General features: G+C 41.6%; 2 protein-coding genes across 2 annotated transcripts; both read left to right on the forward strand.

Moving 5' to 3' along the window:
* Nucleotides 1–3,680: 3,680 nt before the first annotated feature.
* LOC146569945 (shaker-related potassium channel tsha2-like) lies at nt 3,681–8,403 on the forward strand. Its single transcript, XM_085282639.1, has 2 exons — nt 3,681–5,398; nt 6,572–8,403. The coding sequence occupies exon 1, from the start codon at nt 3,951–3,953 to the stop codon at nt 5,376–5,378; it is 1,428 nt and encodes a 475-aa protein (XP_085138765.1). The 5' UTR covers nt 3,681–3,950; the 3' UTR covers nt 5,379–5,398; nt 6,572–8,403.
* LOC146569946 (potassium voltage-gated channel subfamily A member 1-like) lies at nt 8,003–16,150 on the forward strand. The gene is made up of 2 exons (XM_085282638.1): nt 8,003–8,855; nt 9,494–16,150. The coding sequence occupies exon 2, from the start codon at nt 9,747–9,749 to the stop codon at nt 11,220–11,222; it is 1,476 nt and encodes a 491-aa protein (XP_085138764.1). The 5' UTR covers nt 8,003–8,855; nt 9,494–9,746; the 3' UTR covers nt 11,223–16,150.
* Nucleotides 16,151–27,108: the final 10,958 nt, after the last annotated feature.

Raw genomic sequence — 27,108 nt, forward strand, 5'->3', positions numbered from 1 at the left:
CCTGGATTTTGGACGACACTGCCTGCTAAAAAAGGGAAAGGCTTGATCAAGAAGTGAAATGATAATCCGAGGTAGGTGTGGGATGGGACATGCAGAGGTAATTCCAAAGAACCCTGCCCTCTGGATTTGAGGCATCCAGTTTCAAGTCTTGCTGCATGCTTCATTACCTATCAGCAAAAACAGGAACATCAACTTCAGATGACTGCAGTCTAAAAGTGGTGGCTATCAAAATGCAGGAACTGGCAAACAGCTTGAGTGGGGTATCCTCTTTCTAAAGTGGAAGCCCTGGGTACAGACACCTCGGAGTGAGGGGACTACGTACTTTCCTCACTTGCAGAGTGGGTAATGGGAATGGTATAAACACAGCTTAGGTGCTATTAGGCAAAAACTTTCACACTATTAATTAGATGCAGCTGCGCATGGTCCTCACATCTTTGCCATATACATTGGCTGATGAGTGAAGACCAAAATGTATGCTGTAAGCTGCACGTAGTTTACCCTACTGTATCAGTTTTTGACTAAGAATAGCCATTATCACTTGATCAGAATTCCAGTAGGAGTCTTGGGCAAAATTCAAGACGACTTTGCCTTGTAGGCGACATCGAGAAGGCCTCTTGCGTATTTAAAGTAGTATAAACCCTAAATAGGGGTTGCATCTGAGTTGTTAATAAACATCACTACCTGCTGCTGTAGCAGTTGTTATACAGCGCATTTATATTACTTTTGTAATTTTCTTACTTTCGTAATCTTAAAATCGCACCTACTCCTCCCTCCCCGCTGAAGATGAATATGTCCCCATATATCCACAACACGCCTGTGCCAGTCACCCACTGTCACTGGTACATGTGATGTCATAAATCCAGCTCTCACTGACATGCCTTAAAGTTGCATATCTCACAGAAACTTTCCACTTTGCATGGAGGAAAAAGAAAGCCACCTTCTACTGTCACACTAATAACTCACACATTTCTATGTGGTGAAGGTCAAACGCCTAGGACGGATGACTAAAGAAGTTTGAGTAAAGATGGATTGTGCTGTCAAAAATTCATCTGATGTTCATCAGACCTGTAAAAATGATTGACTTTATGTCAATTTGGCTCAAATTGAACCTAAATGGGCTCTTGACAGCCCCCTCATTCTCTATCTGTACTTGGGATTGTTGTATAAGTCTTCAGAGTTACCATAAAGCTTCCCAGATATAACTCCACCGCTATAGACTCATTCCAGCCTGAGAAGCTGTCATCACCAGCGTTAAAGGGCATACGTCAGACTGGCTCAAATGCCACCTATTTCATTTTGAGCAGAGTCACTGGCACCGCAACGATACGATCCGAAGGACCTGCTGACTCGCGTTGCTGACCTTAGAAAAACTCCTCTTTCAACTTATTTATTAACACACCCTCACACACGCAAACATGATACACACATGCGTTCATTCACCAGCCGCACCAGCGCCAGATGCACGCTTACAGAAATACACACGTACACTTGGCAAATTCTTGGCCTGGGCTTGGGGAGGAGCTGAAAGCCAAGGGGGGTCACTCATGCAAGTTGCTACTGTGATTACCTCACGTCTGTAATGGGTTAGCCGGGAAACTCAACCTGTGTATATTTAGACAAAGGCAAGCTTCAACGGATCAGGTGCAATTAATCACGAGGCTAATATATATATCGACGCCTTTTCAAGAAATATAGTTAGTGCTCATCTTAATATGTGAGCAGTGCTGAAATGTTATAGTAATATATGATTATTAGAAGGTGTTCATTTTAAGACGTGGCTATCTGTTATTCGCTCAGCTTCTACATGATTTGCATCGTGCTATTTTGAAAATCAATATAGTTCATATTTGCTCTCAGAGTTATTAAAATATGATGATAAAAAATGCTCTCAACAAAACCAGAAAGAAAGTTTTTAATGTATGAGGTGCTCGGTGAACTCACCTGGTCTTGTTGCCAAGGGATTCTCTGACAATCATAGGTCAGGCCATTAATAATGATGGGAGGTTCCTTACTGTCAGCGTTCATGCACCCTGCTGGCTGAATGGCATGTGTCTCATTGCATGCACATGTATATCCATCCACAGGTTTAAATGGATACTTTGTGTGTGTGTGTGTGCGTACAATTTCACACGCACAGTACAATTTCATACTCTTAGCAACTAATCAAATGGGATCAGATGAATACCCCGAAGGACGTTGCTGCCCATCCTCGCTGAACTATCAACTGTGGATTCTTTGAGCCTTTTCTTTTTGCTCTGACAGATACGCGAGCGCCATGTGTCACTTCCTTAACTTGTTTGTTATTGTTTGTTTCCCTGGATACAGCCAAGGCCTGACACCTTGGCTTGACCCAGACAGTCATTTGGAGAATGCTATATGCTAACACATTAGCAGGTGGAACAATGTCCTAAAACTGACATGCGAGTCTGAGATCCAACCTTTTGTTCAGCAGGTGAACAATTGAGCTCTATTGACAACTTTGGCTTGTTAACATTGCAGTAAAAAAAAGAAGCACGCCCTTTGGTGTGAAATATACTTATAATGGAATATAATTATCTGTAAAATACTGTCTGTGTATGCATAATAAGGCAAAGCATCCCGTTTGAATTTAATAACCCTGATTAGCACCCCGGTGCTATTGTTGTGCTTGTGTGTCTGCAGTATATGACTTAACTGACACAGCTTTATGAAAGTGGAAAAATCGAGCTATAATTAGATCACTCTGCTGCTGCAGTGCACATATAAGTTCACCGTGTAGGCCGCACATTGTCTGTATGTTTCATTATTATCTAATCTTCACTAGTTGTAGCGGCAGATTCAAACTGTTAGAAAGAGAAAAATAATACATTTTATCCTGTTTGATTGGATTTGCAGTCTGACAAGGGCCTAACGAGGTCTGAAGAATTGCAACTGAGTTGCTCGACACCTCTGAATATCAGTAACCATGAGGCTATAGGTCAGTTGTCTTCTGGGGCTCCACTTGCTCCAACTTATATAATTGAGCCCTTTAAATAAAAGAAGCCATGAATGTTATTTTGGCTGCAGCTTCCAGAAGGCTCCATCTTTTCTGGCTGCTCAAGTATCAGTCAAGCCAGCAGTTTCCACTGGCCCCTGGTTAAACGAGGCCCAGAACGTCAAAGCATTCAGGTTATTTCATCTAATTCATTTCAAGACACTTCTAATGAGTAGCTGCAGAAGAAAACCCCTCATGGTGCTCAACTAAGCTATATCTGTTTGTTACATTCATCTGTACATCTGGTATCTAAAATACCAGGCTGTGGCCCAAAGTAGAAACAGCCTGGGTTGTGGAGGTTCCCCTTGGAACAAGAATAACCCAATGATTTCATGAATGAAGGACCTGCAGAGTGAGAGACTGCGTTTCTGAATAGACTCTGAATCTGAAAACAAAAAGAAAAGGTATCAGCCCCCACTCTGAACAAAACAAGACAGGGCACTATAAAGTGTGGAATATCACGCAAAACATAAAATTCAAATTGAAAGTACGTGTTCTAAGGCTACATGTTTACTTGGAAAATCACTGCACTGCCACAGTGCAGTGACTGGTATGAGAGGGACGGCAGCAGCAAGTGTCATCTGGTGTTCCAACTTGGGGAGGGCTTTGGAGATTTAAATGGTGTGAATATGATAGCCTTCTCTTGGTATAGCATATGCAAGTGGAGATCTGTGTGCACCACTGAAAGTTGACAGTTCAGAGGCACTAACCTGACAAAAGGGCGGCGTAAATCAACAACAACCAAATCATTTTGCATATCACCAAGTAAAAATAGTTTTAGATTAAAAAAAAAGAAAGAAAGAAAGAAAAGGAGGGACTTGGCCTGAATCTCGGGCGGCTGCATGAGAAAGAGAGACAGGAGGGAGTGCAAGCAAAAGGGCAAGAGGAAGCCTCCAAGGAGGTGAGTGACGGGTTTACCCTCGGCGGGGTGAAAAAGATGACTGTGGTGGAGAACCACGAAGAGACTGTAGCCGTTACTCCTTTGTTACAAGATGCTGCAGACGTGGAATCAGCAGACCAGGAGTGCAGCGAGAGGGTGGTCATAAACATCTCAGGTCTGCGTTTTGAGACGCAATTAAAAACACTCTCTCGCTTTCCGACCACGGTTTTGGGAGATCCACGTAAAAGGATGCGCTTTTTTGATCCGCTGAGAAATGAATACTTCTTTGACAGGAACAGACCGAGCTTCGATGCTATCCTCTATTATTACCAGTCCGGAGGAAGGCTTCGGAGGCCCGTCAGTGTACCTGTGGATATTTTCCTGGAAGAAATAAAGTTTTATGAACTCGAGGAAGAGACCATAGAGCTTTTCAAAGAGGACGAGGGCTTGGCTCGGGAGGAAGACCGACCGATGCCTTCCAACGAGTTTCAGCACCAGTTGTGGCTTCTGTTTGAGTATCCAGAGAGTTCCGGACCCGCAAGGATGATTGCCATCGTGTCTGTTATGGTTATTTTAATATCCATTGTTATATTCTGCTTAGAGACTTTGCCCGAGTTCAGAGAGGTCCCCGCAGTGCATGACAACCAGGTCAATGCAAGTGCGCAAGGGAAAGCGCCTAGTCCGTTCACAGATCCATTTTTCATGGTGGAGACACTTTGCATTGTGTGGTTCTCTTTTGAATTCACCATGAGGTTTCTGTCGTGTCCCAGTAAAGCGGCTTTCTTCAAAAACATGATGAACCTAATCGATGTTATAGCCATTGCTCCGTATTTCATCACCCTGGGCCTTGATCTCGCAGAGCATCAGGGCAGCAGTCAGCAGGCGGCCTCGCTAGCCATACTGAGGGTCATCCGTCTGGTCCGTGTTTTCAGGATTTTTAAACTCTCCAGACACTCAAAGGGCCTGCAGATTCTCGGGCAAACGCTTCATGCGAGCCTCAGGGAGCTGGGGCTGCTTATATTTTTCCTCCTAATTGGAGTTATTTTATTCTCAAGTTCGGTTTATTTTGCTGAAGTAGATGACCCCGAGTCTGGATTTACAAGTATACCTGATGCGTTTTGGTGGGCCGTGGTGACAATGACCACAGTCGGTTATGGAGATATGTATCCCTCCACTATCGGAGGTAAATTCGTCGGATCCTTGTGCGCCATCGCCGGAGTGCTGACTATAGCGCTACCTGTTCCTGTGATCGTGTCCAATTTCAATTATTTTTACCACAGAGAGAACAAACAGGAAGAAAACCTCCAATACGTACACGTGACCTGTGGACATCAGCCGCAGCCCTTCGGTGAAAGTGATTCGATCAAAAGTAACCAGTCGTTCTCCAAAACCGAGTCCTACCAAGAAAGCGACGACTTAGAAGCTCTGACACATCTACACGTGACTCCAGTGGAGACATACACAGTGAAACTGACAGATGTATAAAGAAGACCTCAAAAAATCTGGTGAGTTTTGTTTCAGTGGACACAGGTTTCTGTGGGCGTTTTGAGCCTTTTGTCTGTAACTCACCTCAGAATAAAGCTTGACTTGATTTCACTAAAACGAATGAAGAAAACAGTAATTCCTCCCGCTTATGTAACACACAGGTATTTTAAAAAAAAAACAAAAACAAAAACATTACGCTCATTGTTGTGGCTTTCACACCATCAGTGAACAGTTTATGATAACAGACTCGAAGAGGAAATTCCAGTAAACAAGCAAAAATAAAACTGGGGAGATTTTCCTGACTTTGGTTTGACTGCAGATTTTTTTAAACCCTCTGTAGATGACAATAGTGATGTGGCCTTACTTTGTTTACGCACAAAGGCATTGGAAAACAAAGCGCACATTATCCTTTTTTGTTAATGAAAACTATTGTTTTTTAAATAAAACCAGAGAAAAGAATTCGGCACCAGTAATAAACAGAACCACTAAAAAAACAATCGTCGTGTAAACCAGAGCGGGGATTTATGCTGGCCATGTGCGTGTCTGTATTTGGCTGCTCTGTGGCGAGATGGCTGCAGTCACGAGAGCACTTGGCGCTCAGATGTTGATTTGTGGTGAACAGTTTTTCGTGCCCACTCTTAATCACTTTTATCCTGCTTTTTGTAAACCTTGCTGCTTCACCTTAGCCCCCATGTCAAGATCTAATGACCTCTTGGATGGTACATTTGTGTGTTAACAGGGACTCCAGCCCTGTGTGTGTCACGTTTTAATTTGATGAAATTTTCTTCTTGCATTATAAAATCTCAAAAAAATGTGAAATTCAAAGTTATCAATATGAAAGACGAGAGAAATCGTCACTGTCTTTATTTTTCTTTGGGACATGTGCTTCTGTGGAACTCTGGTCTGTAAGAACAAGTGAGCTCTGTGCGCCGCTGTGTGGATGATAAAAATCCATGCAGTCAGCACTCCTGCTCAGGCTCCTCAGTGCGCAAAATTAACGCTTTAGCTTAAGTGTCTTTGCACTGTTGCAGTTGGCCTTTACTGATTTAGCCATAAGCCCCCGAGATCCTGCTATTTGACTCTGTATGTATCCGGATACTTGTGGCGGTTAAGTAAGGTCAGCACATGCTCGACTGCTTTCCCTCACCTCCTAAATGTTAACGGGGTGGGTTTTGTTTTGTGCTTACTTGCAGGAGGCAGAAGATTAAGTGGAGCTTGTTGTTCCCACAGAGTCACAACAAGACACACGCGTGGCGCTCTCTTCTCCTCCAAAACACTGGATCGGTTTCTCACGGACTATTCTCGCACAGCCAGTATTATAACCTACAGAGACATTACAGTGGAAACGCATGGAAAAGGTTCAGTCTTGTGTAATGGACATACGTTTTTGTGTTAGAAAAAAACATTCTTTTGTGTACGCTTTAAAAATGACCATGCATTCTTTGTATAGAAGAACTGTGTATATATTGCTCTCTTGCCGCTTATAATGCAACGTTGTAAAAAAAAGTACCTTTATTTTATCTTAGGCCAGAGCATTACAATGCAACGTCTGCATGACCTGAATTCATTGTGGATTAAAAATGTAATAAAATATTTATTTTTCTAATGTAAACACGAACGTGAACTTAACTTAATCCTTTTGATAAATGATTCATGAAGAAGAAAATACCACTTGTCATTTTTCATTGTTTCACCGAGGAGAGCAGAAAAGAAAAACACCAAACCCTTTGTTAAAAAAAGAAAATTAAATAATAAAATCTATGCTCACTAATTAGTTTAATACGTTTTTATCACTTTTGGTGCTGAATCGTGGAAAATGGGCGCAGAAGCAGACATCGGATTGTCTTGCCACGAAACCAATTAACCTAATAAAATGTCATAGTGATAAATGAAGGGGTTTGTCTTTAAGCACATTTTAAGAAATTAGACAGAAATCCGATCACCCGACTTTTGTGTTTATTCTGTGTTTTTGAAAGTTAGAAGATGCTTGCTTTAAGTAAGAGGAGCCCATCTGCTCACACCGTCAGGTATCTGCATACAGCTCAGCAATTAACTAATGGAGCAGATTATTTACTTGCTTCGTTGTCAGTGCGTCTATTTTATTTTTATTCATTTTTGTTTCGAAGGAAGTTTTCAGACGTCGATCAATCATCTGCGCTGTCCGCGGTGCTGAAAGTCATCAGCGGAGCATTATGGAAAATTCCCCACCTTTTTTGGTACACCTGCATGCCTTCAGGGGCCAAAATCTAACAGCGACTTCACCACTGAGGAACCTTTTAAACTCCGTATGATAAAGAATCGGATGTGAGAGCTGCACAGCCTGGAGAGGAAGCAGTACTTTGTAGCTTTAAGGGCTTCAAACCGATTGCTGATGAGTAAAATGTAGCACGCTCTTCATTAGTGCAATGTTCAAACTTACTACACCGAATCTGGTATGCACTGGCTCAGATACAGACTTGCGCATCGAAGTCCTTGACGCGACCAACTAACGATTTAATCCATAAATCATTAAGAGACGGAAAGGAAAGCGGATGCTTTAATCGCCAAACAACTGATTAGATTCTCATTTTCTAAGATATAGATGATCTCAGATGTGACGTGGAGTGGGTTCCGGGGATCTCTGTATTTTCTTTGCGGTGTGATTGCACCAGCGCTGGCACACGAGCGTTCTTGTTTTTGTGGTGTATGGAGAACTTCTGGCGGCGTGCTTTGGTAGAGCCGGTCTGCATTGCGTCGAAACCTTCCAACTCCTCCTCCTCCTTCTGCTGCCCTCCCTCTCCCCTCTCCTCCCCATCCTCTTTTCTCCCTCGCCTCCCCTGCACTTGCATGTAAAACGCACAGCAAAACATGCTTGACACTGTTGAGCAAACATTTGGACATCGCTGCCACACTTGACTCTCTCTCAGCTCACCAATGTTATTTATTTGTTCATAAAAAAAACAGAAACATTTCGCTCTCGATGCCGCCTTGAAGCCCACTCTACCCGTCATCTTGTCTAGTGGCAAAAAAAAAAAAAAACCCAAAACAGATTTCTGCTGATGCAGTGATGTCTGGAAATGTCAAGGGCTCGCTTATTGCCCCTTAATGTATCTCCCCCCCGAACTGCAGTGCAAGATTTTCTCCTGCGGTATACAGCGAGCTGCTCACAGCACCGTGCCGCCAACGCCGCAGCTTTGCGATCCTCTCTCCCTTTTTTTTTATTTCGCTCATTTTCCATCTCAGGCTCCCCTCACTACCCCATTTCAAGAATTCTTTTCTTTAAAAACCTGATTTTGTATCGTGCTTTACTGACACAGTTTGGATGGAGATGGGCACAGTGAGGTTCTAGGATTTTTCTTCTTCTTCCTCTCCTTCTTCTTCTTCTTCTTTTTGCTGGTACAATGTGAAGTTGCCACATGACACCCACTGGCGCGCTGCTGTTGGGTGATTTTACTCGAGGATAAGACGCATTCAAGACGTTTTCAAGATCAAACCACGGTAAGCCTCGAAACTTATGTAACACTTTCTGGTTAGATTATTTTTATTCATAGGTAGATTTTTTGGTGGTGGTGGTGGTGGGGGTGCTGGAGTGTTTTCACTCTACTGCTTTTGCACATTTCCCCCGCACTTGGGCTGCAGGGTGCTTACATGTACAAATAGTAATAACAGCTAATGTTATGCGTCATAATTCAGGCTGTTGTGAGTGGCGTAGGACAAATCACTGTTGTTCTTCTGTAAGAAAGAGATCCTGCGTTAATTTGTCAGCGTTTTACAGAAATATTTTGCAACTACATGAAAATGCCAGTGGATTTTGTTTTTAATAGGAATTTTAAGCCAGGGTAGAAAATAACTGCCGCATCATATCACCACTAGAAAGTCACTATTAAGTTGTAGAGGGAGCTTTAAAGTGGTCATATTTGACACATTTTACAGAAATTCTCCACCACATGTGTTTCCTTACACGTTAAATGTTGGATAACTGCACTCAATGCACACCGAGAGACATAAATAAATAAATAAATAAACTGCAGAAAATGCTGATACAGCAAATATCTTGGGCTGTTTGATCCCATTATTTCCTCCCTCCCTCTCTCTCTCTTTCTATCTCTGCCTTTCTTCCTCTCTCCTGGTGACAGAGGCAGCAGCAACAATAGCTGCAGATGCACCGGAGAGGAGCAATGGTCAAGCCAGCAAGAACCACAGTGGAGCCGCACTGAGGCAAAGCAGCCAGCCCCCCCCCTAGTATCTGGGGACGTCTCCAACAGTTTCAGGGGTGCGGGGAGCTGAGGAGTGGAAAATTTCCTCCCAATCCTGAATGCCTGCTCAGCCAGACTAACCAACACCCCAGCAAAATTCCTCCCCCTCTTTTAATCACCTCCTCGTCCCAAAATGACCGTAGTAGCGGGCGATAATATGGACGAGACCTCAGCTGTCCCTGGCCACCCTCAGGACACCTACCCCCCTGACCACACTGACCACGAGTGCTGCGAGAGGGTGGTTATCAACATAGCCGGTCTTCGTTTTGAGACGCAGCTGAAAACGCTCTCCCAGTTTCCGGAGACGTTGTTGGGCAACCCGAAAAAGAGGATGCGGTACTTTGATCCTCTGAGAAATGAGTACTTCTTCGACAGAAACCGTCCCAGCTTCGATGCCATCCTTTATTACTATCAGTCTGGGGGGAGGCTGAGAAGACCGGTGAATGTCCCCTTGGATATGTTCTCAGAAGAAATCAAATTTTACGAGCTGGGAGTAGAGGCGATGGAGAAGTTTCGTGAGGATGAGGGCTTCATCAGGGAGGAAGAGCGTCCTTTACCCGAGAAGGAGTTCCAGCGTCAGATTTGGCTCCTCTTCGAGCACCCAGAAAGCTCGGGCCCTGCCAGGGGAATTGCCATAGTGTCCGTGATGGTGATCCTGATTTCAATAGTTATATTTTGTTTAGAGACTTTACCACAACTGAAAGAGGATCCAGCAGGCCGAATAGAGAGAGTGGGGAACATTACAATTTATTATAAGCCCGACATCCTTACTGACCCCTTCTTCATCATCGAGACTCTCTGTATAATCTGGTTCTCCTTTGAGTTGATAGTACGCTTCCTAGCATGCCCGAGCAAACCGGCCTTCTTCAAGAACATGATGAACACGATTGACATAGTGGCCATCATCCCTTACTTCATTACACTTGGCACTGAGCTGGCTGAAGACCCAGAAAACGAGGGGGTGGGAGAGCAGGCAACATCTCTGGCCATACTCAGGGTGATCCGTCTGGTCAGGGTGTTTAGGATCTTCAAGCTGTCACGACACTCTAAAGGACTCCAGATTTTGGGACAGACCCTCAAGGCCAGCATGCGAGAGCTAGGACTGCTGATCTTCTTTCTGTTCATTGGAGTCATCTTGTTCTCCAGTGCTGTCTACTTTGCTGAGGCAGAGGAGCAAGATTCGCACTTTGGCAGCATCCCGGATGCATTTTGGTGGGCTGTTGTGTCCATGACAACTGTGGGCTATGGGGACATGGTCCCGGTCACTATAGGAGGCAAGATTGTTGGATCTCTGTGCGCCATCGCTGGAGTGTTGACAATTGCTCTCCCAGTGCCTGTCATCGTGTCCAACTTCAACTACTTCTACCACAGGGAAACTGAGGGAGAAGAGCAAGCCCAGCTGCTCAACGTCAGCACTCCCAACATCCCGTCTGAAACCAACTCCAGCCGCCGTAGTTCGTCTACCGTCAGCAAATCAGAGTACATGGAGATTGATGGAGACATAAACAATAGCATCGATAACTTTAGGGAGGCAAACCTCAGAACTGGCAATTGCACTATAGCCAACCAGAACTGTGTAAACAAAAGCAAGCTGCTTACTGATGTTTAGACACTAGCTAGGAATTTTAGTCTCTCTACGAGACTGTTATAGATGGAGTAGACTGTAAGTTAGGAATGCTTCATTTACCTCCCCAAAGCACTCTATGGCATTAGGCCTGCAATTATGCTCAGCTATACCGAAAGGAAGCAGAAAAAAAACAAAACAAAGCTGTTAGAGTACATGACAGGTAGAAAGAATTATTATTCTGATACTACAAATATATAGTCACATCAGAGAGAAGACATTGATCATTACACACACACCAGGCTCCCTCGAGGACCCAGAGCACACGCCGTCTTCTCAGACCACAGTGTGATAATTAAAATCTTATATGCATGGAGTACAGATAACATTTCAGCAAGTTGCACAACCCACCAGAAATGACTGCAGACATGCAAGCATCTGCGGCCAAATGGTAAGCGCCAAAAAAAGTTAGGAGACCTCCCCCCGCCACCCCCACCCACACACACCCTCCCTCCATTCCCCGTTCTCTCCGCAAAGGATCTTCTACTCGGCAAAGCACCTTATAGGAGGAAGACTGATCTCTCTTGTTTGGATATAAACAGACGGCGATCTACTTGCTTCACAGACATCTGCAATGCTGCTGTTTCATTTTTGTTTAGTTTCGTTTTTTTCCTCAGCAGTTGCTGTAATTGTGTCATCACCAAGTGATTCAATGCCATGCCCTTTAGACGCGACACAGCACAATGAGAACGTGAGCTTCACATGAGCATGATTAGAGACTTTCCATTTTGATATTGGCATGCACAAGACATATCTCACAACACCGGAAAGGATGTTCTTTTGGATAGCTGCCTCCATTCCCTCCTACAACCCCCCACCCTGCCCCTCTTCCATTCTGTTTTCACACCGAGTGCACTGGATGAGTTTTTGGTTCGAAAATGCAAATCATTTAGAAGTATAGAAATTGAATGTTAAATCTTAAGGGAACAGTACATAAATGAGATCATAGCATGAAAAAAAAGTAACCTGCATTATGGTCTGTCAACTAAGGTACTTTTGTATCCTGGTATATTTAATGCATGACGTGAGTATACAGCTTGTTGCTAAATCTTGGCACTTTGTGGTGCCCTATTGTCAGGAAAACTAAGGAAATCAAATTCTGGATGTCTCTGAATTGTGGTCAAATATATCCGAACCTACCTTCAGGATGCAGAGTTTATCATTTAAGAGTAGGCAAAGAAACTGAATAAATATTATCAAAAAAGCATATAATCCTAATAAGCACCGATTACTGTATTAGTCAGTAGTGCACTGCATGGACCTTCTTTTTTGACAACAGAACAGATTAAACTCATGCTTCTGTCTCCATCTCCAATTTAGGTCATGCTGGTTTTGAATCCACCGAGAAGGATATTTATCAGAAATATATTCTGACTTTAGTTGCTAGTGCCTTTCCCCCTTTCATCAACAGGACCAGTGAAAGTGCCTCTGTGTTCAGCGGTGTTTGTGTGGTTGAGCAGAGCTGGTCCACCTTCTGTCTTAGTGTTGAAACCGTGTTTGCTATGATGCTATGATGCCAGGTGAGCAGGTGATTTGGGTCAATATGATAGGAAAAAAAAACCAGATCCATGCTGTCATGCACAAACCCGTTTTTATGCTGTCATGCACTTATTTATACCCTTGAGCAGCAATGTATTGTACTCTGCATGTTTACCACTCCACTTCAAAAGGGAATATCCATTGTTTTGTTTTTCATGCTTTTCTTTGTGCACCATGCATCCTTTCAAGGTCTCTACCTCAGTGAGGTCATTGCAAACACACTGCAGAGCTGCAAGCTTCAACGCAGGGTTTCCTATACCATAATGCAAAATGGAACCTTAAGTGTAAACTGCAGTCATGCAATATTGAATGTGAGAGTCCCAAAGCATAGCCTTTACACAAGCACTTAGGGTAAATAGTGTACCACAATCCTGCTCCTTTTTTTCACTCAAAGCTACGCACAATCAGAACGCGTTTGTAGTTTGTAGAGATTGCCTGACTCTCCTAATGGGATGAGGTCGACTTTTTAATGTGTCCGTTTCTTTGAAACAGTGCCATGTCAAGTTACCGTAGTGTCACAGGAAAATTAGCGAATGTGTTTAAAAACGGCAGAGAAGTTGAATCTAGTTTTAAAAGCTGTCACACTGAAATTTTTGGGCAATGTGATGCACAGCAAAGTGAAGCCCATCTCTTTGCACAGTTGTTTTATTCTGCTGCGTAAGTCCTTATTTTTCTTTACTAGTGAGATTTTCCTTTCTTTTTGCCTGTGCTTGTTCATTCGTCGTGCATCGTTTCTCAGCATATTGTTCCAGACAAGCAGACTGCAGATAGAGTAGAACAAAATGTACTTGAAATTCTCCAGCTACTGTACATCAACCTACACTCAGTATTGAGAATAATTTCTCTGAATGATAGCTAGATTTTATACTGTACTGTATGCTATTGTTATTTTTGTTTTGCCTTGTTTCCTTTTACATTTAGCACACTCCTGACAGTATCCTGTAAAAAGAAAACACTGCAGTGCTACTTGAATGTCAGAGTTGTTTGGTTATTCTTTGCGGTGCTAGTACACGACTACCGTTCTTGTTTTGCTCCCTTAACACGTTTCCTGCGGCTGAAGCAAGCCTTCCTGAATCATTTTGGAAAAGATGATTTCCTTCTCAGTAATTTATCTTCCTCTCTGTTATGTTGTTGGTGGCTGGTTGAGTAGTTTGCGGCACTGTCCGTCATTTCATTTGGGACTGATCTCTGTACTGTACTGATGAAGTGTGTCCACCTCAGGCACGGCAAATGTCAGTAAATGCAAAAAAAAAAAAAAAAAAAAATTAGAACGATATCACTCTATCTAGGATTTCTCGTAAAGAATACAAAAAATATAGCAATTTCTTACATGCAGCTACCCAGAAATCATTGAAGGATTGCATGAAACGCCAACACGAGGGGATGAAGATACAAGTGATTGCCCTCACATTTACATTACTGTCACTACTCCTGCTTTGAGGGCATGTGTGAATGGTGCTACACATTCAAATACCCAACTGAAACATGCATTCTTAACAGCAATAGAATAAGAGGTAACCTGTTCCTTAAAAGCTTTTTGTAAAAATGGGAACACAACTTTGAATGTCAGAAAAACACTTGACAGATACAACAGGGCTGCTTATGTACCAACCTCTTGTCTTTCGTTCTGAGATTTTTTGCAAAGGTCAGAGGGGTCAGTTGTAGAGGCTGACATTTTCTTGTGAGAAATCCAAATGTAGGCTTTGCAGCAGTGGCCGTTCCCACTGAGCTCCCCGGTCGGACTGAAGTTTCGCTGCGAGGAACAAAGCCGCCCGAAGGGTTCAGTCAGACTTATAGCAGAGTCCCAAAGGAAGAGCCTAGAGCACACTTACAGAGAATCAGCTGTTAGAGAGAAAGACAGAGAAGGTGCCTAAATTATTTTACATCCTCATTTGTTTAGCTTCCTGTCAGATGCTATGCTTCTGCAAACAAACATGAGTGAGAAGATCTTTAAAAAAAACATTTAATTAAGAAAAAAATATCACAAAATGTCATGAGAATAACATGCAGTTTAGCTACAGTAAGATAAAGTAACCAATATATACTACAATTATATATGAGAAACAATTTTAAAGTGTGTTCCTAGTTTCCTTTGTTTTGTTTGACTTGTGGTGGCACCGTAACATGAATGATTTAGGAAGAACATGCCTTATACTGGAATATCAAAACAAAATGTTCCTCCAAGTAAGCCATGATAATGAAACTACTGTATTATGACCACGTGCTTTACACTAGATGATATGGACAAGAAGTGTACAAACTATATATATTTAAAAAAAAAAAAAAGTTTGTCTTTTTGGTTCCAAGAAGATGATGAAAAAAAAAACCACGATTCATTCAAAATCACCACGTTCACATTTTTTTTTCCAAATCTCTACTGCTAAAATGTATCTCTACAGAAGTCTACTAATTGCAAAAAACTGCATGATTGATGGAAGAATGCATGAGCTTTGCCTTTCAAACTGTGGATCAACTATAATACAGTTGCATCATTTAAAAGAAAAAAAAAAACAAAAGAAAGAAAACCCTTGCTTTCATCTGCACCAAGGCTTCCTGTAAGGCCCTGTTCAGAACTTGTCGTGTCCTTTGCTGGATTTCTTAAAAGCACTTTAGCGCTGACCTCATCACTGAGACGGCGTTTGTCAGCGTCTGTGCGTGATGTTCAGGTTGTGCTTGCGAGGCTCTGAATGTGAGCAAGGACGTCAAGGGCTAGTTTCTTAGACTTTATCTCCACTGTAGGACTGAAATCCTCTCTCGAACGACATTTCGCCCCCTCTGATCTCAGTCTAAACTGTAACGACAGCGTTGTGGGAAACGTGTCCAGCTTGTCTAAACAGGGCCTGTGCCACACACCCTCCTCTGTACTTCACTGGTTTAAAGGCATACTTGTTTATTAAAAGTCTCGATGTTGGACTGCTTTTTTCCATTTCTTTTTGCCTGCTTATAAAGAGGCACTGAACATGACTGAATGTTGCGATGTTGTGTATCTCACTTGCCAAAGGTGACAATACTGGGAGAAGTTCTTGTTTGTATGAGAATGGCTACGAGTTTGTCTTTTCTGTCAGGACTGTACATTTATTCACCGATGGGGAAGGACCTGTTTTTTTGTTTGTTTTTTTGGAGCAAAGCGCCTAAAGGACTGTTGAACTCGTCTCCTCTTCTTTTCATCCAGTGAGCGAGCCAAACTCAAATTGTGTTTGTCCAATCCAGCCGCCATTGTCATGTTGTGTTTACCAAGGGTTATGCTACAATGTGTTCAGTTTGTCGGATGACGACAAAGGCATGGTCTGTGATCTATGCAAGGGTTACTTGTTTTTTTCTTATATCACTTATGATTTCATCTGACATTAACTTCAATAAATTTTTAAGGATCAGATGGTGTATGCTCATTTCAGCTTGGGAATGGGGGCGTATATCTGCAGCGTGGACGAGCTTATTCATAAAAGACTTCACTTTACCGTGTGGCTCTAACAGCACAACTTGAGGTCTCCATTTAAATACCTTCACTACTACTGGATCCTATCACTGAAGCCATTAACAGTGATTCATGGGGGCAAGGTAATGGGTCTACACTAATCCTCCTGTCCCAGGAGGGGGGCTGCTTACCTCTGTCATCACCTCCGAGTTGTTACACATGTCAGACACCTGAAGTGCTTCACTCTTAGCCACCTTTTCATTATCTATCAATTTCCTAGCTCTATAAAATGACAGAATATAAAGAAAAGTGTACACCAGTATGTCCTGAAGCCACAAAGCAACATGCTCAAACCGCTAATTTTGTCAGAGTGAAAGTCTAAAACCCCTGCTCTACAATTACTATCAAAATATTTGCTGACCTGTTATCAGTGTTGCGGTTTTGCTCTCCATAAATTATCGCATTTTCACCATACTCTAAAACATCTTGATTTTGTGAGTGTCTGACAGAATCCGGTCACAGAGCAGTCAAAGAAAGTTAAAGAAGTGGGTGCAGTTTTTTTGAATGTAAAAAAAAGAAAGAAAAAAGCTTTATTCCCACTCCTGTCCTCTGACGGTGCGTTTAACACCTACAGCAGAGAGCCATCCTGGTGAATGCTGCAGCTTGTCTACCGCTGTCCACCTGACTCTGCCCATCTCACTTTCCCTGCTTTTTGTTTGCCGTACGGTGACCTGAACAGAAGCGAGCCTCTTCTCCCTTCCTCTGCATTGCCCTCAGGAAATGCAGCACTCCTCACTCTGCAGGCAGCAGCAGTAAGGGTGGGGTGAGTTGGCGCTGGTCCCGCTCTTCTTGCACATAGACTCTCTCACTCTCTCTGCTGGTAAGCCCCGCTGGACTGGAATAACAGAAGGCAGCGTGCAAAAGAGGGGCTCGGTAACAGCAGAGGATTTCACACCACTCTTGTTAGTTTTCTACTCTCTGTTACATGCATTTAAACCAACACAGGCATCCCAAGATTCCACTGAAACACGAATCTTTTGCCGTCACGCTCAGGCCCACTTTTTTCCCTGTCTCCTTTACCTATTTGCAGTGTAGCTTTTCTGTTTTCAGTCTTTAGCATCCAGTTTTTATTTTCATTTGAATACTTCCATAACTAAATTGTTGGCCATTTATATCTGGTATGAATAAATAAATACTTGACTACTCTGACATTGTTTTGTTTCTTTCTCAGCAAAGACTGATCCAAAATAACAGTGCAGTGAGTTCATCATTAATAAAGTTAATGAAAGTGACTGTTGATCCCACAGAAAGAGTCAATTCAAAGCTGTTTAGTCAGCTAAATATTGCCTTACTTTACAATTCTGCATTTGATTTCAAAGGAGTGTTGCATTGCTACAGCTTAACCATGGGACCAAACTGATTGGCTGTTAATAAGGTCATAATTATTATATGGGCGATCGTGGCTCAAGAGTTGGGAGTTCGCCTTGTAATCGGAAGGTTGCCGGTTCGAGCTTCGGCTTGGACAGTCTCGGTCGTTGTGTCCTTGGGCAAGACACTTAACCCGTTGCCTACTGGTGGTGGTCAGAGGGCCCGGTGGCGCCAGTGTACGGCAGCCTCGCCTCTGTCAGTGCGCCCCAGGGTGGCTGTGGCTACAATGTAGCTTGCCATCACCAGTGTGTGAATGTGTGGATGACTGGATGTGTAAAGCGCTTTGGGGTCCTTAGGGACTAGAAAAGCGCTATACAAATACAGGCCATTTACCATTTATTATTATTTAATGAGTCACTGGTATTTAAGTTAAGTAATTAATATTTTCAGTTTTTGAGCACACTGGAGGCACAAATCTGCTTTTACAGTTCAGGATAACACAGTAAACAAGATCTTGATGAATTCCAAATTATAAACTGTTCTCCTCTGACCTCTGGCATCATTTAAGTAGAGAACTGCCTTTTTCTCTAAACTCCAGAAATGGTTGTGTGGGAAAATCCCAGTACATCTACCTTTTCTCAGTGTAACCTGTCTGGGACATACAAACACACCAAGTTCAAAGTCACGTGAATCACCTTTCTGCCCCATTCTGATGCTGAGTTTGAACTGGACCAGGTCGTTTTGACCATGACTACATCCCTATGATTGTAACCTTTAACCTCTCGTGTTTTGCTTTTTCTTTAGCTATAACGATTCAGTTCAATTGTATTTATATGTACAGCCTCAAATCACAACAAATCACAACAACATGTGGACATCCAGAAGTCCAAAACAGCAAATGATGCACTATAAATTTCTACACCAGTCTTACCTTTATATAAGAATAGATTTTGTTGTTATTTTGTTTGATGCTTTTATTTTGGTTAGCATGTTGGGATTGTGAATGGAGTAGGGTGAGGGTTTGTGTGCTGTCTGCACCTCTGTGACTATGTTGGCCTCTATTTTTCTGTAACAAAACCCATAAATAATTTATCTTTAAAAAACAAACAAGAGTAAATTGTCCATTTGTCCTGATCTATTTTTAGCTAAGATTTGGTAATCTAGTGAATATTTAACGCAGGACGAAGGTGTATTTATGGCAGCAAACATGATTTGTAAAAACACTGTGGCACAAAGAAAACAGACTACACAAAGCATTGACTAACACACATGTTAGTGTGTGGGCTGTGTGTTAGGGTACTTGTTTACAATAGGAAACAAATATCTCCAAGGGCTATGAACCAAAGGTTGAATATGAAGTATTTGGTTCCGCAGTTCATGTCATACGATAGAGAAAGCATTATCATTTCAGTTTGTCCGTTCTATTTATCAAAGCCTTCTAAATGTCGTTAACAGAAAAAAATAGAGTTGGTGTGTTAAGGCGTAGAGTGGAGAAGACCAGACTGCAGGACATCGTTGACTGAATATTAACCCAAAAACCATCCTTTATCATAATTGATGAAACACCTTAAACAAAATACAAAAAGTTCCATGAAGAAAAAACCCAATCGATGTGGGAGTGTCGTGTTGGAGGAAGAAAATGCTGAGTATGATCCAAAGAACAAAATCCCCACAGTAAAACAACACTGGGGCTGTGTTTCTGTTTAGGCTACAGGACAACTTCACTGCACTGAGGGACCAATGGATGGGACCATCTCCTGCAAAATACTGGACAAGAGTTCCCTTCCCTCATCTAAAACACTCAAGATGGGTTGTGAATGCATGTTCCAGCATGGCAATGACCCAAAACATACCACCAAGGCAACAAAGGAGACTAAAGGAGAAGCACATTAAAGCCATGGAGTGGCCTAGCCAGTCTCCAGACCTCAATCGTTTAGAAAATCTGTGGATTGAGCCGAAGCTTCAAGTTGCCCAGTGGCAGCTAAGAAATGTAAAGGATTCAGAGATTCTTTAAAAAGCAGTCGGACAAAATCCCTCCTGAGATGTGTGCAAACCTGGTGACCAACTGCAAGAAGCATCTTGCTTGTTAACAAGATCTTTTCCACCATGTACTAAGTCGTGTATTGCTTAGGGATCAAAAACTTATTTCACTTTGTGAAAATGAGTCTATATTTTTCATGTAATGCATTTTTTCTGGATTTTTTTAGCTGATATTCTGTGTCTCTGTCCATTAAAATAAAGTGTCCAGTCAATTAATTTCTTTGGAAGTGAGCAAACTTACAAATTCTACAAGCGATCAAATTACTATTAGTCACTTTTCCAACTGTATATTGACTAAGAATTTAAAAGTCAAGAAACATGACATGGTCTCTAAAAGATCTCACCTTTGTTTCCACTTTGGCTTAAAAATGACAATCATCAGCATAAATCAGCGCTCTCTGAATAGACACATTACACTAATCCATGCACCAGCTTCTCAAATGGGTGCTTAGTGAACCCCTGCTTTAGAAAGTTCACTTTACACACAGATGTTTGTTTGCAGTGCCATGTTGTAGAACAGATGTACCCAGGAAACATCCTCAGTGTAGCTGAAGCTGTGAGGGTTTAAGCCACTGTCCTGCTGAGCACAGTCAGAAGTGCTGTGGTGAAGCAGGCCTCAGCTGAGCTCAATGCATCCCTCCTCCTTCTCCCTGGAAGCTTTAGAGCAGCTCGCAACCACTTAAGCACGTCTCAGAGAATTAAACTTTATTAGTTAACTGTTAGACAAATGCATGATCAAAAAGTTCTTACAGCTGGGTCTGCATGGAGATGTACTGTGGCTGCATGTACTCATTACCTCCTTCTCTCTGTTATTCATTCTGCTTCTCTTACACACACACACACACACACACACACACACACACACACACACACACATACTCGCACACAACGGCTGGCCCATTCACCTGAGTCAGGCTTCCTGATATTCCCAGATTGATTTCTGTGAAGACAGACACTCATTCCACAGCCCTCGTACAAAAATGCAATGCCATTCCTGTCGATGTCATCCAAAATGTTTCTCAAGGGCCTTTTCACTGAGGCCCAGTCAGCTGTGTATGCACAGTATCGTATGATTTCTCTATATCAAATCTCAAGTGTCCTCTGGTGTTGAATTTATAGCTCCAAATCAGTGACAAGTCTGTGCAAAGCAGCCCACGTCTAACAGCATCATACAGGTACTTCATTGTTAACAATGTGCAAAATAGCTGTGACAGCATTATTGGATCTCCCATGCTTGAGGCAAAGCCCTTGGGCCCAAAGTCCAATCCCACCACCGTCTCTTACCACCACCACCCCCAGTCGCTGAGGCCCTCTCGCTGGCCCACTTCCTCTTTGCATTACCTCCATCAGACCAAGCTGCTGACACACTTGTTTAATAATTAAGGGCATATCCATAATTTCCTCGTCCTCGTAGAAGTCCACAAATGGTCTCTGTGAAACTTAGTGCAGTTAAATGTATCTCTTTACTTCACTTCAGGCCACTGACAGCCCCACATTTCTGTGGCGATACAGAAGATCCAGTGAAGTTGGTGGCTCATATAGGGGAAAGTTCCCAAAGAAAAACTCCGAAATCAGCCGCTAATCTCATGACTTTACTCAGTTTCCATTATTCACTCATCATGTTAACATATAGTTTGGCACCCCAAGCTGAACCTAAAGACACCACCTCTCATGTTTAAAATTATTTATTACAGTAGATAACTGCATTTAATTTGACATCAAGACAGACGTAATAGACATGGAAACTTGGGAGTGATGAGTAAATATCCCCTTGGAATCTACAGGTGGATGCATGAAAGAGGCATGTTATGTGTATATGTCTAAAAATGAATAAATTAGTTATTATTAGTCTTTAACAGTCTTTCTTTCGTCCCCTCTCCCTCCCCTCACCCCCAACAGGTTGCAGAAAACACTCCATTTTTAAAAAAACAAAAAAACAAAAGTGAATATTTGTTGCTTTTAGCACCTCAGAATTTGAGTATTAGCACTAAACACGAAGTAGAGCTGAGGCTTCATTAGTTTTCCAGGTCAAATAAGGTCTTCAAATGTCCCTCAGGGGAACTTGTCTGTAAGCAACGTGTTGATAGAGTTCACTCTGACCCATAAAAGTAAATGTTGTGGTGTTGTTAAATGAAAATTCAGGGGATCATCAAAGTCATTTCTTACCTGGGAACAACAAAACCACTCAGTCCAATACCTGTAGTAGCTTTTCAGTTTGGACCAAAGCGGTGGACCAGCGCGCAGCTCAAAACACATCAGTTTAAATACTTTTTGTTATGGACATTTTCTTTAAATCCTCTCAAGATTTGGTAGAATCCGTTATCAGTGCTCACAGTGTGAATATGTCCTTGTGGTATTGGGTGATGTGGATCTCATTTCACATGCTTCTCCTGCCCAGTGTGCAGCGTCAGCGTACTTGTCTGAGGGAGAAAATTCAAAACTTAACATCAACAAAACTGCCGCTGTGACCTTCCTGCTTCAATTACACCGCTGAACTCAAGAAGGCTGGCAAATACAAAACCACAAAAGGATATCACCATGTGAAGCACTGCTGAGATATACACAACCCGACAACCCTTTGGGCATGCTGAGTCGGGTCTGAGCCACCAGAAAAGGTCACTGCAATGCTGGAGATGATGTTTGGTAGATCATACAGACAGAAGTGCTGGATTATTTGTTGGCTCGATACACTCGGTTCAACTTTCTCATGGTGGTGACAAGAGAGCCAAAAGTCAGGACATCTATTTCACCTCTCCCTTATGAAAAAAAACGCTCTGAGTTCAGCTAAATTCTCAGTCTTAAGTCTCGAGTCAACTCTCATTTCTTTATATTTTGCCAGAAAAATGGGAAATAGGTGGAGTGGTTTATTGAAACATGCATAAATATACATGGAAATACAGTATATAAGGCAAAAACAGAGTCTGTATGATTCTAACAAGCTTAAGTCAATCATTTGAATGACCACCTTTATTTTTCAACACAGCCTGAACTCTCTCTTATAATTTCTTTAAGTAGTCTTCAGGAATAGTTTTCCAGGCTTTTTGAAGGATATTCAAAGCTTTTCTTTGGATGCTTGCTGCCTTTTATTCTGTTGTCTGTCACTAGGATCTCAGACTGCTTCAATAATGTTCAGGTTTGGGCCCTAGGGAGGCCAATTCATAACCGATAACATTTCATTGTTTGTTTTTCTATCCAGATATGCTTTTACTGGGAGTGTGTTTGTGATCACAGTCATGCAGAAAAATGAAGCTGCTGCCAATCTGACGCTTTCCAGACAGTATCGCATGATGGATCTTAATCTGATCTTACTTTTCTACATCTATAATTCCATAAATTATAGATACATCATCTTTGGGAAGATCTCCAACACCACTGACTGAAATGCAAGCCTACATATGAATGAATGATTTGACCCACAAATTTTAAAATTGGATCCATAAGACCTGTGGCCATTGATTGTTATTCCAATTATTGTGTAATTTGGCATACCTTAGTTGTTGTTGTTGTTTGGGGTTTTTTTTGTTTGTTTTGTTACAAACAGTACATGGATCAGCTGAAGGGCCAGATGCTTCTCTCTGGCCCTGTGTCAGAGCTTTCTGGGAGATTATTTCTATTTTTTAAGGAGATGACTTTCAGGTACTGCTCATCATTTCTTCAGATTTAACCATGCAGAGAAATACCAAAATATCAGCTAGTAGCTCTTTGAGAGTCCACTTGCGGATGCAAACATACTGTTTTACTGTTACATTTTCTATATTCAAGAAATAAGAAATAACATGTTTTTGTGACAGGCTGCCAGTACCAAAGTGCCCAAAGATTAAATTCAAAATAGGTTCTTTGCTAAATTGTCTGCTTTGTGTAGACAGACTGGTCCAGCCTTTGAAAACTTTACTTGCTAATTAACTTTTGGAAACTCTGGGAAGCACAAGTAAGCTGTCTCTATGAGAGCGAAGTTTTAGAATGATATTGTACTGATACTGAGGTAACAAGGAACCAGTGAAGAGTATGGAAGAAATAAACCCCAGCACATAACTTCTTGTTTTTAAACTTTGTTTGTAATACAGATTAAAGCAGAAATGTAATTACTGTACTTGAAAGTGCTGGGTGGGAGTTTTTTTGCATTAGGCCAGAGAATGTGTCTCCATTTTAAAAAGTAAGTTGCTGACTGATATTTACCAAACACATGAGAATGTTAACTGACCAGAATCTTCATCAAAATGGCAAATTATTCCATTAACTCAACTACCTCCATCTACCCTTGCAATTTAACACATCTTATTGTGACAAATACAGTTAGGTTCAATTCAGTTTCAATTCAATTTTATTTATACAGCGCCAAATCACAACAACAGTCGCCTCAAGGCACTTTATATTGTAAGGCAAACCCTACAATAATACATACAGAGAAAATGCCAACAATCATATGACCCCCATTAAGCAAACACTTTGGCGACAGTGGGAAGGAAAAACTCCCTTTTAACAGGAAGAAACCTCCAGCAGAACCAGGCTCAGGGAGGGGCGGGGCCATCTGCTGCGACCGGTTGGGATGAGAGGAGGAAGACAGGTCAACAGACATGCTGTGCAAGAGAGACAGAGATTAATAACAAGTATGATTCAGTGCAGAGAGGTCTATTAACACATAGTGAGTGAGAAAGGTGACCGAAGAAGATATACTCAGTGCATCATGGGATGGTAAGCAATCCCCCAGCAGCCTACACCTATTGCAGCATAACTAAGGGAGGATTCAGGGTCACCTGATCCAGCCCACATCCAGCAAAGTGCTCTAATAGGGTGATATGGTACTATAAGGTAATTAAGATAAGAAGGGGCCTAATTACTCATGACCTTTTCAATTCTGGATTTAACAGGGAGCCAATGAAGGGAAGCCAATATAAGAGAAATATGCTCTCTCTTTCTAGTCCCCGTCAGTACTCTTGCTGCAGCATTATGGACTGAAGGCTTTTCAGGGAATTTTTTGGACATCCTGATAATAATGAATTGCAGTAGTCCAGCCTGGAAGCAAAAAAATGCATGAACTAGTTTTTCAGTGTCACTCTGAGACAGGATATTTCAAAATGATAATGCACAAATGGAAGAAAACAGTCTTACATATTTGTTTAATATGTGCATTGAAGGACATATCCTGGTCTAAAATGACTCCAAGGTTCCTCACAGCGTTACTGGAGGCCAAGGTAATGCCATCCAGAGTAAGAATCTGGTTAGATACCATATTTCTAAGATTTTCAGGACCGAGTACAATAACCTCAGTTTTATCTGAATTCAGAAGCAGAACATCAGAGGTCATCCAGGTCGTTATGCCTTTCGAACATTCTTGCAGTTTAACTAATTGGTGTGTGTTATCTGGCTTCATAGATAGATAAAGTTGGGTGTCATCTGTATAGCAGTGAAAATGTATGCTATGCTTTCTGATGATACTGCCCAAGGGAAGCATATATAATGTAAACAGAATTGGTCCTAGCACTGAACCCTGTGGAACTCCATAATTAACCTTAGTGTGTAAAGAGGACTCTCTATTTACATGAACAAATTGAAGTCTATTAGATAGATATCATTCAAACCACTGCAGTGCAGTACCTGTAATACCTACAGCTTGCACCAACTGCTCTAATAACATGTTATGGTCAACAGTATCAAATGCTGCACAGAGGTCTAGCAGGACAAGCACAGAGATGAGTCCACTGTCAGAGGCCATAAGAAGATAATTTGTAACCTTCACTAAAGCTGTTTCTGTGCTGTGATGAGCTCTGAAACCTGGGTGAAACTTAAATAAGCCAAAAAAAAAAAAGCCATTCCTCTACAGATGATCAGATGATCTATTAGCTGTTTGACAACTACTCTTTCAGGAATTTCTGAGATGAATAGAAGGTTGGAGATTGGCCTAACCCTTTCACGCATAGTGGAAGCAATTTCTGAACTAACTCAGAAAGTTTAATTGGAGAAAAAGACTGTAAATGAATATCAATGGTACTGAAAGTAGATAATGTTACATCTGTGACATGATTATGAGTAATTTTTCTCTAATAATTAAAAAAAAATTTGTGAAGAAATTCATGAAGTCATTACTAGTTATCACTGAAGGACTGGTTGGCTCAATGGTGCCCTGACTTTTTGTCAGCCTCGCTATAGTGCTGAAGAGAAACCTAAGGTTGTTCTTATTTTCTTCAATCAATGATGAATATTCTAGCTTTTTTATAAACTATTTTTCCAGGATAAAAGATGTTCTTCTAAATTTTTGATTTTCCTCTCCAGTTTACAACTTACCTCCTTTAAGGTGCCCATTTGAGAGTTATTCCAGGGAGTCAAGTACTTCTGATTTGAGGCTCTCTTTTTCACAGCAGCTACAGTATCCAAAGTCATACATAGTGAGGAGGTAAAATTATTAACAAGATAATAAAGCTCTGTTGGAGTGGCGTTCAGGTAGCTGCTCTGCTCTGTGTTGGTACAAGGCCTTGAATATGATAACAGTGGGTGAATTATACTCTTAAACTTAGTTACAGGACTTTCAGAAAGACATCTACTGTGATGAAATCTACTCCCTACTGCAAGCGGAGGTAGATTTTAGTGCATGTTTTTAGACGATGGCAAATTTTGGGGATAATTTTTCCCTCTGTACACCATCGCAGTGAATTTTAAAGCAAACAAGCTGCAACAGAAGTGCATACTTGAAGCATGAACTGTTTTAGGAATTAAAGCCACTTTTATCCACAGTCCCCCGTTTTCAGAGGCTCAGAAGTACTTGGACATTTGCAAGGTGTGGCCTTAGTTTGAACTCACAGGAGAGGACAAGATGCAGCGACATTGTTGGATCTAAGCTGCTGTGCATGTTGCACTGCACACAGATCCCATATGGCGGAGCCATTACATACTGTGATGATAGAGGATCATGTCAGCTTTCCTGGCCAGGGCACATTAACTGGACTGCTGGAGGATTTACAGTAAAGGCTCGTGTGGGTCAGTCTAGAGTTGTACACACTGCAAAAAGTATTTCTTTCATTAAACTGTTCAGCTAAATAAAATATCTCTTAAATTTGTGCACCAGGTGTCTTAAATTGTCAGACTTGTCATGTTTCCTTACATTGCTATTTGTGGTTGGGAAAATATAAATAGGCAACTGCTAATACGTTCACTGAGTTATGAAAAAGTAACAGATTTTAATTCAGTCTAAAATATTCACCGTAATGTTTTCTTATGATTCCATTTTTAAAAAAATATTTCATGTTTATTATTGATTAATTTTCCTGATTTTATTATTAATCCGTTAAATATGTTCATTATGCTTTTGGAACACTGATAAGTTTTTTTCTGTATACTTTAGTCAGACCCAAAGGCAAATTATTTGGTTTTAAGACCAGTTTTGTTATTTGAAGCTTTGTTTATCCAAGCATTAAAGGATTTTATGTGTATTATGATAAATATACAGAAAATGTTCTGTCAAATAAGGTAACATGGAGTGTTACCTGGCCCAGTCATGCTGACTGTGGTGGACCA

Source organism: Mchenga conophoros, linkage group LG7 (assembly GCF_057382185.1).
Source record: "Mchenga conophoros isolate Kocher_MC1m ecotype Shallow Benthic linkage group LG7, M_conophoros_male_GT1.1, whole genome shotgun sequence".
NCBI classification, from domain to species: domain Eukaryota; kingdom Metazoa; phylum Chordata; class Actinopteri; order Cichliformes; family Cichlidae; genus Mchenga; species Mchenga conophoros.

Excerpts from the sequence above, each read along its gene's own strand:
- LOC146569946 (XM_085282638.1), top strand. The coding sequence starts at position 9,747 with ATGACCGTAGTAGCGGGCGATAATATGGACGAGACCTCAGCTGTCCCT.
- LOC146569945 (XM_085282639.1), top strand. The coding sequence starts at position 3,951 with ATGACTGTGGTGGAGAACCACGAAGAGACTGTAGCCGTTACTCCTTTG.